The sequence below is a fragment of the Alligator sinensis genome, unplaced genomic scaffold (genome assembly GCF_000455745.1).
Source record: "Alligator sinensis unplaced genomic scaffold, ASM45574v1 scaffold203_1, whole genome shotgun sequence".
In the NCBI taxonomy this organism is placed as follows: domain Eukaryota; kingdom Metazoa; phylum Chordata; order Crocodylia; family Alligatoridae; genus Alligator; species Alligator sinensis.
Genome location: NW_005841949.1, coordinates 2,456,198 through 2,468,687, shown reverse-complemented (window position 1 = coordinate 2,468,687; position 12,490 = coordinate 2,456,198). Strand labels below are relative to the sequence as shown.

Genomic DNA, 12,490 nt, shown 5'->3' with positions numbered 1-12,490 from the left:
CCCAGCCACTTCCAGAAGTGGCCACAGTAATCAGCTGCAGTGATTGGCCACAGGGGACCCCCCTTCCCCCGGCAGGATTGGCTGCGGGGGGACCTTCCCCCCGGTTGCTGACTGGTCTCAGGGGGGGGGGGCACCATTCACCCATGCTGTTCATAAATGTTGCTGTGAACCCACATTTTCCCCTGATAGATCTGAGGCAGAAAGCAGGGGGTGAGGGGAGGGGGAAATGAAGAAGAATGAAGGAGATGTGTGCCCTGTGTGATCTTTGGAAGATCACTCCATTTGTTCACCTCAGTTTTCCCATCTCTAAAATGGAACAGAAAAATAACAGAAATGTTCTCTTACTTCAAAGAGGTGTAGCGAAGATGAAGCCATTAATGTTGGCAGTGCAGGCTCTTAGACATTCCTCTAATGTAGTGCAAAGACCTGTGCAGGCAGTTAGATCTCTCGGAGGCTGGAATTATGACCTACACTGAGCTATGGGTGAACAAGCAGCAGGTGCCATGCTATACCAGGCATCATGAATGCATGTGCAGAAAACACCCCCTGTTTTGCAGGTAGAAACCTCTGTGACTAGGACCCCCTTGCAGCCAGAGGTTTTGGAGCCAGCCTTGTATGAACAGGCTGGTCCACTAACTTCTATTTCTCTCAAGCAACACTGACTATACAATAGATTTAAAAATACTAACATTAAAAGAAAATTTAAACATCAGGTTACTCAAAAGATGTCAGGGTGGGGAAAGAAAATGTGAGGAGCAGCGACATCCTGGATGGCCAAGTGTGGGGAGCTGCACTTTTCCTGGGGAAAGTGTTGAGCCTTTAATAAGATACCTACCCCATGGAAAATGCTTCCAGGGGTCTCTCTCTTCTTCCCAGAAAACAAAGCAAGTACAGTTTTGCTCTATCAAGTATCCATGGCATGGAAACAACAGTTGCCACCAAGATCACCAGTGTACATACCTGTTCTGTTCCAAAGGGGCTATATTGCCCTCCTGCTCCATGCCACTCTGTAGCAGTTAACACTCACTACATTCATGCGTGTGCTAACACAGGCTCATATCACCAATAAAAGACCTAAGAACAACAGCCTAGCAAAATGAAAGGCTCACCTGCAAAGCTCCCAGTTGGGCAGGGAGCTCGGGATGTGGAGGGCCTGTCTGACATCATCACGGTTCAGCCAGATGTACATAGCGGTGGCATTGATGCATCTAGGGACTCCAGGGATAGAGCCAACTTTCTGGGAATGCACATGCAGAGCTTTGGGTAAGCAAGACTCTGCTTTGGAGAGTCTGACTCTGTGGCAGATCTTCCCAGACCCAATCCTGGCAGTGTGGGCATCACTCAGGTGACCCTCTCATAGTTCACTCCCTGCTTCTTGCCTTTTGCCTCCTCCTGCTCCCTCTCCCAGAACAGTTATCTCACCCATGTGACCCATTTTGTGAAGAACTTCCTTCAGGTGAACCCCTCTGTGTCTTATCCCCCATTTTGTTTTTTCCTGCTCTGCTGTGTTCTTTTCCCACTGCCAATAGATCCTATGGAAAGAACAGCAAGTGCACTGTTCCCAAGGGGAAAAGCCCTGTGGGACTTCTATAGTTTTGCAGGCTGGTTTCCCATAAATCAACATCATCTCCTCCTGAGACAGCAGGCCCAGCTTTTTCTACTTTAAAAAAATGATTGTTGAAGCCCTGGTATCTGGGGCTGGGAACACCCCTGGAAACTCAAGTCTGTATCCTCAGATCAGCCAGAGAGTAGCTATGTTATCTCCCCCATGTGTTCTTAGCAGTACAGAGGAGACAAGATGTGCTTGTCAAGGGAGTTTGATGCTGCTGGGCACAGACCGACCCTGTTTTTCTTGCTGGCTCTCTTACTAGCTGACATAACCATCACTGTCTAACCTTATTATACAGGTTTCTTCTGTCTTGAGCAGTAACACAAGAGATTTTGGAGTACACTATAGGGAGGCTGCCTTTTAGTTATGGGAAGGGAGGGCAGTCTCCACAACTAATTCAGTACTGGGACTGGAGATGCCAAGGACAGTGCTCACTATGACAGTATCTTTTGTGGGTGCTGGTGTGTCCACCAGAATTTAGACTTGGCTTCTCTATGCTAGAAATACATGAGAAGCCAATCAGTCACTCAAAGTTCCCCCATCTGCTGCTGCAAAGCAGAGCTACCACAGGTCAGCCCAGCTACTTACCGGCACTGGCACATTAAACTGGTATTGGCGAAAGAGGTTGGACAGGTCAGCCTCATAGCGTTCCTGGTAGTTCGCACCACCCCAGCATGAGGCATAGAGGTTGTACATGTTTAAGCCAATGCCATACAGTCTTTCATATGCCGGTAGTATCTGGAAGGGGATGCAACATGAAAGGTTAGATTTAGCTATATGGAGGAGGCAAAGCAGGTGGCAAATGCTGATGGTACGGGCTGACTGCAAGAGAGGAAGGAGGTAGGGAAGCCTGGATAAAGCTAGAGAAGTTGAGGAGCCCCTGAAGGGAAGTGTATTGGGAGTAGTGTCAACATTCATCTTCTTAAAGTCGGGACTTGGCCTAGCACCATACTTGTTGAACTAGTTTAGAAAGCTAACTCATTGTGAACCCAAAGGTCAGAGCCATTCAGGCTGTGATACAGTTTCCTATTTGCTGTTCAATTAAGCTGGATCCATACTGTATTCAATGAAGCATTTTAAAACCCAGATAAACTGATGTGGTTTTGAACAGGTACAGAAAACATGATGCACCACTCAGTGGTGATGGGGCCCTTATTCTCCCCTTTCCTGAAAGAGTGAGGTGTGAAAAGCTGCTCCTTCAAGGGGAATCAAAACCAAGGAAGAGGAGCCAACTCACCGCAGTGATACAGTTGCTATTGGTGTTGTTGATGTAGTTGCAGGTTCCTTGGTAGCAGCAGTTCTTATTCAGTAAGGCCCATAGCCTGCAGGGCAGAAGGCACAAAAAAGGAACCCCATGTTGCACAGGGGAGGAATCTTACAGCTCAAGATGGACCTGAATCAAAAGCACTTATCTAGACATTTATCATTAAAAGGGCAAACCTCAGCTCCAAACCTGTCTTTGTGGAAGGCCAGACAAACCCTTTCGGAGTGAATATTCCTAAATCTGGTAGTTCTGAATCCAGCTCAGAAATTGAACTTTCCCAGACATAGGAATGGTCACATCCTGCCACTTACAGAGGCTATGTCCAGCTCCTGAGACCTGGGCCAGAAATGTGATTCGCTCATCTCAACGTGGTATGGAGAGAAAACCCTTGACTGAATACCTTAAAGGGCTACTGAGAACCTAGGCCTGGAAGCTAGTCTTTGTGGCTAAGTACAGACAGTCAAAGAGCATGAGGCTGAATTGATTCAATCTTTGCAGGTTAGTCTAAGCTGCATAGATTGACCTGATAAACAAGTGAACAGACATTCCCTTTTGATTCCAGAAATGCAGCCACATCCCTGCAATGGCCCAGGTCAGAAGCTGGGGGGTGCTAGAGCACACCTCCCTACTTGGCTGAAGCAGACAACTTGGGGCCAAGGCTAGCTCACCCACCTTGCAAGGGCAGGTTGTCGGGGAGGTACAAAGCATCCTGGGAGGCTGGAACACTGAGAGTTAACTTGAATCTGGAAGGGATCTGGGACAGAAGTTCAATAAACTGATTTAAGCTAAATCAGTTAAATCTGATACTACATCTATCCAGGTTTATCTTAAATCAGTTTCATTTTGAAAGCAGTTTATGTGCACTGAACTTCTGTTGTGTTATAGATTTGAACATGTTTCCGATCACTTATGTGTAATTTCTGTCCCTAGCCTGTACATGTGATGAAGGACCATGGTACGTGCGAGGAAATTGCCCCTTTTTGTGGCTTAATTGCCCTTTTTAATAATTTACTTGCGTAACAGTGTACACGTTTGGCAGCATATGATGATTACATTCCATAACACTGTACACCTTTGGTGGCATATTTTGATTTAATTTGTTTGCTACGTAACAAATTACAGCTATATTCCTCACATGTACAAGGGCCCTATCTAGAGAAGGCGGTGGGGACGGTGCACAGGGTGCTGGAAGCCCAGGCGTGCTCAGGGAAGTTTGGGCTTGGCGGACTTCCAGTGGTCCACGCACTGTCCTTGCCACCTTCTTTGGCTGCCAACACATCCAGCTGCCCTCTTGCCACATTCACGGGGCAGCCAGGCAGTGGGAAGGTGGTGCGGCAGTGCACGGGGCCTGCCAAGCCCAAGCTTCCCCAGGCACACCCAGGCTTCCAGCACCCTGTGTACCATTGGATCTGGCAGGTGCTGCCTCTGAACTGGGGCTGCACCAGTGCAGCTAGCATCCCACCCAGGCAGCACCACTGCTGTGGAAGGAAGCACCAGGACCCCCACAACTCAGGGGCTGTGCAGTGTAGTGGCAGCTCACACAGGCAGGCTCCGCTAAGGAAAAAAAAAAAAGTGGTGAGGAGTCTGATTTTTTTTTCTCTCAGAGCCTGCTTGCATCTCTCATGGCTGGGGAGCAACCTGCTGGTGGGTTGTGCAGCCCCTGGGCTGCAGGGACCCCGGTGAATCCCACCACAGCAGCAGCACCCCCCAGGCAACACCCACCTGCTGGCACCCCGACTGGGTGGTCCCAGGGGACACCACCACCATGGAGGGAAGCATTGGGGTCCCCCACAGCTCAGGGCTAGCATGACCTGCCGGCAGCTCACTCCCTGGCTGTGGGAGGGGGAAAAAAAAAGATCAGGCCCCTTACTGCTTTTTTCTTTTTTTTTTTCTCACCAGCCTACATGCATGAGCTGCCGCTGGGTTGCGCAGCCCCTGAGCTGTGCGGGGGGGGTAGTGCTTCCCTCTGCAGTGGCGTTGCCCCCTGGGACTGCCTGGGCCTGGTGCCAGTGGGCAGGTGCTGCCCAGGGTGTGCTGCTGCCATGGAGGGAAGCACTAGGGCCCCCACCCCGCAGCTCATGGCCCACCAACAGCTCACTCCCTGGCTGTAGGACAGGCAGGAAGGCTGTGGAAAAGGATTGGGACCGTCGCTCCTTTTTTTTTTTCCTTCAGCAGAGACTGCCCGCTCTGGAAGTCCCGAAATTGAAATGGTGCGTTTTTAATTGGCGCGTTTTTAATTGTGATTAAAAACTCACCGTTTCAATTTAGGGAGAACTAAAACCCTGACATGTACAAGTGTCCTAAGATGAAAGGTTTCACCACACCTAATAAGGATACCTGTGTTTTCACTATATTTCAATAAATAGCTCCCCTGAAGTTTAGTGAACCCCTGTCCCATTTTCAGGGTGCATGAGGTAAATGAGGAAGAAAAGCTGAGCAGGCTGGCATCACTGGCCAAAGAGAATAAAGTTTAAAAACTCTTTGTTTTGGTAACTTAGTAGACTATTGTTAGGATTGGGCCCAAGCCATGAAGCCCAGATACGAGTGCCGAACTTCCCAAAGCTCAGGGTGTGGCAGCAAGGCATCGCCACAGGCTTCCAAAGCGGAGAGAGTGAACCCCACGGGCCCCATACCCCGGGAGCAGGCCCCCAGCAGAGCTAACTTACCTCCTGCAGGGCAGCCAGAGCAGGAGCCGTGCCCACGGCCACAGCCGCATGAACCGGCATTACGCCGACTGTTTAATCAGCTGTTTCCGGCGCGGGAAACAGCTGAGCCAATCCCAGCAGCCGTACCGGCCTCTGCGGGAAAGTTTAAAAGCCCCGCCAGATCTGGGGCAGAGGGAGAGCTGGAGAGAGAGAGAGGGTGGGCCGGCAGCTCGTTAGGCAGGCTCCGGCCCGGGGAGGAAGCAACCCAGCCTGCGTGGCTCTCACAGGCAGCACTAGGGAGAGCTTTACAGGAGGCAAAGCAGAAGCACCCCCACAGCCCCTGGAAGAAGCTGAGACCAAGGAGGCAGGGGAGCTCCCTGCATACAGTAGGAGGGAAGAGGCATCTGAGACCCCTAGAGGGGGCAGAGGTAAGGGAGGGAGCCCTGCAGCCCCCTCCTACTCAGGGGAATATTTTCTTTGAAATAAAACAAACCCCGAGAGGGGAGGAGGAGCTACTGGACCCAGGTAGACAGGCCCTTGGCCATCCTATGGGGCCAGAGACCATCATCAACACATCACCAACCGGTTGGTGAGTGGACGGGGTGTAGGGGAGGTGGAGCCCTGTGGAACATCATGCCCTATGATCGTAAGTACTGCCGTCCATCGGGAGGGCCCCCCGGGAAAGATCTCCACTGAAGACCCCTCTCATAGTAAGTTTAACATCAAAGTCGTGGCAGACGAGGTGAGGGGAGGGGCCACACCCTGACAGGCCGGGCTGCCAGAAAGGTGCAAGATGTCACACAGGGGCATCAGGATCTGAGGGGTCTGGGTTCCTTGTCTATGTAGACATACTTTTACTTTAGTTTAGGTTAGGCTTTCAACAAGCAAAATCATACTTGGTCTCTCTCTGTGGACTTTGATCCAAGGCTCTGGAGTCAGTAAGGGATCCAAGTAGCTACTGCAGGTTCTGAGCGTGTCAGAATCTAGGTGTACTCAGACTGGCACTCCCCAGAACCACCGCTAGCAAGATGTATCAAAGGAAGAATTTTAGTTATAAACTCAGATTCCAGGAAACAGAGTTACACCCATGCCCAGGACATCCTGGATGGGTGAGTACATTACTTTCAGCTTCCTGAGTCACACAGCAACCATGGCACATGGGCACGAGGAAATACATCTGCTGCTCTGCCTCTTGCTGATGACACACTATTGCTCATAGGATACTGAAGGCTGCAATGTTATGGAACACCACCGTGCAAAATAGTCTACCCCCAGTCTCCCATAGCAGATGTAGATGACAGTGTAGGGGTGTTTTGTTATGGTCAAGCAGATGGGGGATGGTGCTTAGATTTAGGGCTAGGGAATGGTATACAGGCACTAGCCACAGCAGAGGAGAAGGGAAAACATCCGAGAAGAAAAAGGGAATGCTGGCTGGACAGTGGTATCAGAACAGGGGCACTAGTGGAGAAGAGGTTGTGGTGCTATGGTAGTAGCTCCCATGTTCTCACTACTCACTCATCTCCAAAGACTCCATGGTAGTAAGCAAATTCCATCAGAGTTACCTCGTTGAGGTAATAGCTGGTCATTCCATTCCCAACTCCAAAGCCCTGGAATTGGAGGACAGCATCAGTCCCAAGAAGGAGAAGGCCACAGGCAGCTCAGGAACTAACCAGAGGAGGGGACATTGTATTTGGGAGTTGACCCTGGTAAACATTCATGCCTGAAACCTGCATTTATTTTAAATGAAAGCTTAAATTCTACAGAATCTGAAGATGCTCCTGGCTCTCAAAAACATCTTGTGCACTTGTTCCAGCCTATGAGACAGATGGTGTTTGATACTATAGCTTGAAGGACTTGAGCTTGTTCTATTAAGGACAATGCAATGTTTCCATTGACCCAAGAGGGAGCAGGACCAGGCTTTAGAGCTTTGTTAATTAGCAGCTCTCAGAGGTAAGATACCCAATTGAATGAATATGTGGTTTGATCCCATGTGTCAGGAAGCAGGATACCAAAATAGTAGCTATTACAGTACATTCAATTATAGTACCACCTCGGATAGAGTGGGAGCTTTCCCAGTGCAGGCACAATTCCTACCCCATTCTTTGGCTCAACAATCAGATCCTCTAACACTGCTGCTCTGCTTCTAGTCCACTTACCTTAAAGTTGAAGTTGGCAGATCCCTTCACAATCTTTGCGCTGAGAGTGGGGACATAGATGCCACCGTAGCTCTCCCCAAAAACATAGAAATCATTGTTTCTGAAGGCAGGGAATTTGGCAAAGAAGCTCTGAAGGGCCTGGTAGTTATCTTCAGCCACCTGGAAGAGGAAACCATGACATCCATAGGGATTAACAACAGTTGCAGGCCAAGGAATTTGCATTGCCTGAGCTTGACTCCTGCTTCCAATACTAGAACAGGATCCCCCTGGCAGAGAACAGATTCAGCCCTGGCACCTCAGGACAGTAGTAATTGATCCTGCAGTGACTTGTCAAGGAGAAATTCTCTCCCAGAGCAATGGGCCTGGATCAATAGTAACTTAACTTCATGCCCCATATGAAATACTGAGGGCAAGATACCTCTTCCCTCTGCCTCCCCCGATTCATCATGGTACCAGGTGGACTCAGCAAAATAGCACATTATCATGATCAAGGCATCCCACCCCCACCCTGGATGGTACCAACAACAGGATCAGCCCCTGAAGGTTAGCTGCATTAGCATTTAAATGGCTTCCAAGGGAGCACCCACTGAGGAATGGAGGGAATTCAGGACTTCTCTTTCTGTGATTACAGGTAGGCATCCTGGTGATGATTATCTTTGTGCCTAGGAACTTTCTGGGATGAAATCTTGGCAAAGAGCAAACTGCAGCTATTCACAGGTCATCCTTGGGCAGGGCATTTGGTGAGTCAGTGTCACTAACCTCCAAGCAACTTCTTCCCTCCTCACCCTTTGGTCCCCAGGGAAATTCAGGCTTACTCATTCTTGTAGATGCCATCACTCACCTGGTTATCACTGATCGAGCTCTGAGTAAAGTCAGAGTAGGAATAGCCGACTCCAGCTGGGGACTCCAGGTATAGCATGTTGGCAACTTTATTCCAGCTGTAGGGGTTCAGGTAGAGCATGCCATCATCATTCAGCTGTGTAGGAGGGGCAAATAGAGAGGGTTACTGTGTTACAGGCAAGACTCATGGCTTCACCTGCATCACTGCAGCTCTTAGTGTAGGGTTCAGACACGTTTGCATGCAGCTCCTGTCCCACCATAGCTGCCTGGTTTAAATTCCTCCCTGAAGTGTCTCGACTTGGACTATGATGCTGTGAGCTTCCTCCCTTCAGTGCCTTGTTAGTGCTGAACTGGGACTCAATGTTGTGAACTCCCCTACAGGAAAGCCTTGTCATAATTGCTTCTACTACCATCTCATTCTATCAGACTGTTTACATTTTTTTTGCTTGGGGGTAGGGGGGGCAACCTTTCTAGCAGCTCTGCCACAAATTAACCTCCCTAAGTATCACTCCAATCCCCTTCCCCTGCTTGATTTTCTGCTCTGCTTTCTGCTTCCAACCCTGCGCTCCCTGACCAATTTGCTGCTTTTTTTCTGCTTTCTGTCACTGTGGTGCCTCTCCCCTCCCTGATTTGCCATGTGCCATGGCAGAGGCTGCCCATTTCACATGTGGCACCTGTGCCGCAGGTTGGCCTCCCATATTTCAGCTAATCCCAAAGATATACATACATACATACACTCACAGTCAAATGGTCCAAAACAGGACTAGGACCCAGGAACCCTCATGTTAACCTCAACCAACATAGAATCATAGAAAATTAGGGTTGGAAGGGACCTCAGGAGGTCATCTAGTCCAATCCCCTGCTCAAAGTAGGACCATCCCCAATTAGATCATCCCAGCTAAGGCTTTGTCTAGCTGGGTCTTAAAAACCTCCAAGGATGGAGATTCCACAACCTAAGCAGCAAATACAGTGCCCATCCCCACAGGATCCGTATCTAGCATGGATTTACTTACTGAGGGGCATGTTCTAACCCATCCCTCATTGGCTAGTAAAGAAACAACTGCATCCCATCCTCCCTCAGTGACACCAGCTGTGCCCTATAGGCTTCAAGCAGCAGAATAAGCACTAGCCATTTGCTAAACGTTCCCAGGTTGCAATCTCGCTTCCAAATAGATAACATCAGGGAATCCCATAGAGCAGTTCATGTGCCCACTGTTAACGTGGGGCAGGGACTTAACTGCATCTCAGCTTCTCAGTGATACTTGCCATGTACCTACTTCTACCCCACAGTGAGACTTTAACTTGGACATCTGACCACTGAATAAAACACAGCCAAGCTGCCCTTATTTAGCTTTTACTACCCACAGAGTAAGGGCCCAAAGACAGTTATCACATAGTAGCTGAGGTGTGGTAAGTCCCTGTCCCGTTAACTATAGGCCTGAAGTCCTGGAGGTACCAGGGTTTTGTGGGACTCACAGCCCTACTTTTAACTGCTGTAATGCCACTAGGCCTGTGACCTCTTCTTTAGGAACTGCTGCCTTTGATGCAGACTCACATTGAGGAAGAAGCAGGGGATGAAGGGCTAAAGCCAGAGGGGAACTATGAAGATGGCTGGACAGTGGGGCAGGTGTCTGAGCACTCAGGAGAGTAATATCACAGAAGCAACATGCTGTGGATACAGCATATGGCTGGGAGCTAGGAAACTCAGCATTCATTCTGGACTCTGCTGCTGACTTGCTCTGTGGCATTGGAGAAGTTACGTTTCCAACTCTGTGTCTCAGTTTCCCCATCTGTTTAATGGAGGCAACAAAAAGGTATCACTGTATCATTCAGTGTTTCTGTACTCACATGAAGGGGGCCATTCTCAGCCAGAAATCCTTCCATGGAACTGCAACCAGGTCCCCCATTCAGCCACACAACTACTGGATCAGTAGCTGGGTTGCCCTGAGACTCCACAAACCTGTGGGGGAAGCATGGAGGAGAGCCCTGTGACTACTCCAGCCCTTGGTGAGTTCCTTGTGACCCTACAGAGAGTGCAGTAACATAACTAAAGTGGGACAAGGGAGACAGCAGCCACAGATGCCAATCGGGAGAGGAGGGGGCAAATTAATAGCTGCCACTGCTGCTGGCTGGGCACACTACTGGCACTGGCATCTAGGAATCACCACTCCCCCAGGCCTTGCTGCTGCCCCAAGTGATTTGCTGCTTGGTTACACCTCTGCCAAAGCAGTTGCTTGGGCTGCTTATGGAAGATAAGCCCTCAAGCTGTAGTGCAAGTATCTGACTTGCTCTTTGGGAAGACAAATGGTCACACCCCCTGCACACACACCCTGCACTAAAGTGGTATGGAGGGTCTTGCTCTCTGCTTCCAAGCCAACACCTGAGGATACCTTATATCACTGGGCTGGCTCCCACTGAAGTCAGTGGAAGGACTCCCATTGACATCACTGCAGTGGAGATCAGCACCTGGGGTGGTATGGCACCATGGTTTTCTTAGCAGAGTTATAACACCATTTGGTCCCATCTACCCTGATAGAACCAACCCACAACAGGACAGCTATGGAGTACTGCTATGCTCAGATTTATTCCAGGAAGGGTATATATGTTCTGTAGGATCCCTCACACAGCTCCTCAGACTACCCATGAGACACTGCCTAAGGTGGAGCAGACATGGGTTCCCACAACACACAGCCTGTCTTCTTCCCTTTGTCAGTGTCCATCACTGCAGTGTGGACAAGACCTTAATGGCCACCTCTCTATCATTTATGACAGAAGGAATGGTAACCCACAGAGTTAACCATGTAAGGCATCTACCTGGACTGTTTTAAGAACAGCAGATCCTGCATATATGCAGGGGGTTGCACTAGATGACCCTTAATATCCATCCCAGCCCTACAATTCTAAGTGCAAAGAAATCTCCAGGGTGCTCAGGGGTGTGGTGGGAGAAATAATTTTAGGAAGTCTGCTTCTCAGAAGTCATCACAGGAAGAGCACCCCTCATCCTTACAGCTACAAAAGGCAGTTAGATATATTATGAATATCATGAATGTCAGCCTTGGTCCTTTCTGGCCTTGCTGGAAAATGCCTGGGAGGTGTTGGGGTATCTGTTGTGAACTGTGGTAACCCACTGATGAACACATGTTATGGGCCACCATTTTGCCAACACACAGAGGATGCAAATCAGTTACAGTCCCAAGTTAAGATGCTCTTTAGCATGAGCTGGTATAAGTCATGCTTTTCCTTTGGAGATCCCTGGCTCAGTTCCTGGGAACTCTGCCAAGATGACAGCCTTCACATATATCTGCACTATCATACCTACAGCATCTTTTACAAAGGCTTCCTTTCCTTACAGCATTCAGTAGTCAGACATTAGGGACCTCCCCGCCTTCCCCCAAATAAAAGAATTTTGAATGATCTGATTAAATTCACTTCCTACCCAGTGGCTCGGTTTACATGCATTGACTTTGCCAATGCCAATGGCTTTTTGCCACATACATGCTTGGAACCATCACTCTTCCACAGCTGTGTTGCTAACACAGCCAGCATTTTAACCTATATGACCAGGCTGCTTGGACCCAGCCTGGGCCCAGTTTCTATCCAGAAGTTTCACTGCCTTAGCAGTGATGGTGTTGAACCACAAAAATACCCTTAGTTGAATCAGGGCAAAGCCCATGATACTGGTATCAAGCTGGTTCTATTGGCTTGGCTTATGCAGAATAGGCAGAAAGCAATTCAAAAGCTAAGAAAATGCAACTGAGACACCACTGCTAATTTCCACCCCCATTTCTCTTGGTACTTACCAATAATGGAAGTAGTGACCCGGCCCTGCCTCAAGGTAGCCTGACCACTGCTGGAAGCTTGGCATCTCAGAGAGCCCTGGCAAAGACGTGATGAGGTCTGGAGCATAGTGTCCTGAGCAGAGACCCAGGCAGAGGTAACATATCACTGTCAGGCTGCAGGGGGACTTCATGGTGAA

At 49.3% G+C, this 12,490-nt stretch overlaps 1 protein-coding gene across 1 annotated transcript in view; it reads right to left on the bottom strand.

Annotated features, from left to right (window-relative positions):
• The window catches only part of LOC102368270 (lysosomal protective protein-like), a 17,940-nt gene extending 5,456 nt beyond the window's left edge, over positions 1 to 12,484 (bottom strand). Inside the window, exons 1-8 of the mRNA XM_014518332.2 lie at positions 12,315 to 12,484; positions 10,363 to 10,474; positions 8,516 to 8,650; positions 7,675 to 7,833; positions 7,034 to 7,125; positions 2,847 to 2,931; positions 2,198 to 2,347; positions 1,110 to 1,237 (exon numbers count right to left, since the gene is read on the bottom strand). Of these exons, the coding sequence (XP_014373818.1) occupies positions 1,110 to 1,237; positions 2,198 to 2,347; positions 2,847 to 2,931; positions 7,034 to 7,125; positions 7,675 to 7,833; positions 8,516 to 8,650; positions 10,363 to 10,474; positions 12,315 to 12,484 (1,031 nt within the window). The remainder of the gene's footprint in view (positions 1 to 1,109; positions 1,238 to 2,197; positions 2,348 to 2,846; positions 2,932 to 7,033; positions 7,126 to 7,674; positions 7,834 to 8,515; positions 8,651 to 10,362; positions 10,475 to 12,314) is intronic.
• Between the last annotated feature and the right edge of the window lie 6 nt (positions 12,485 to 12,490).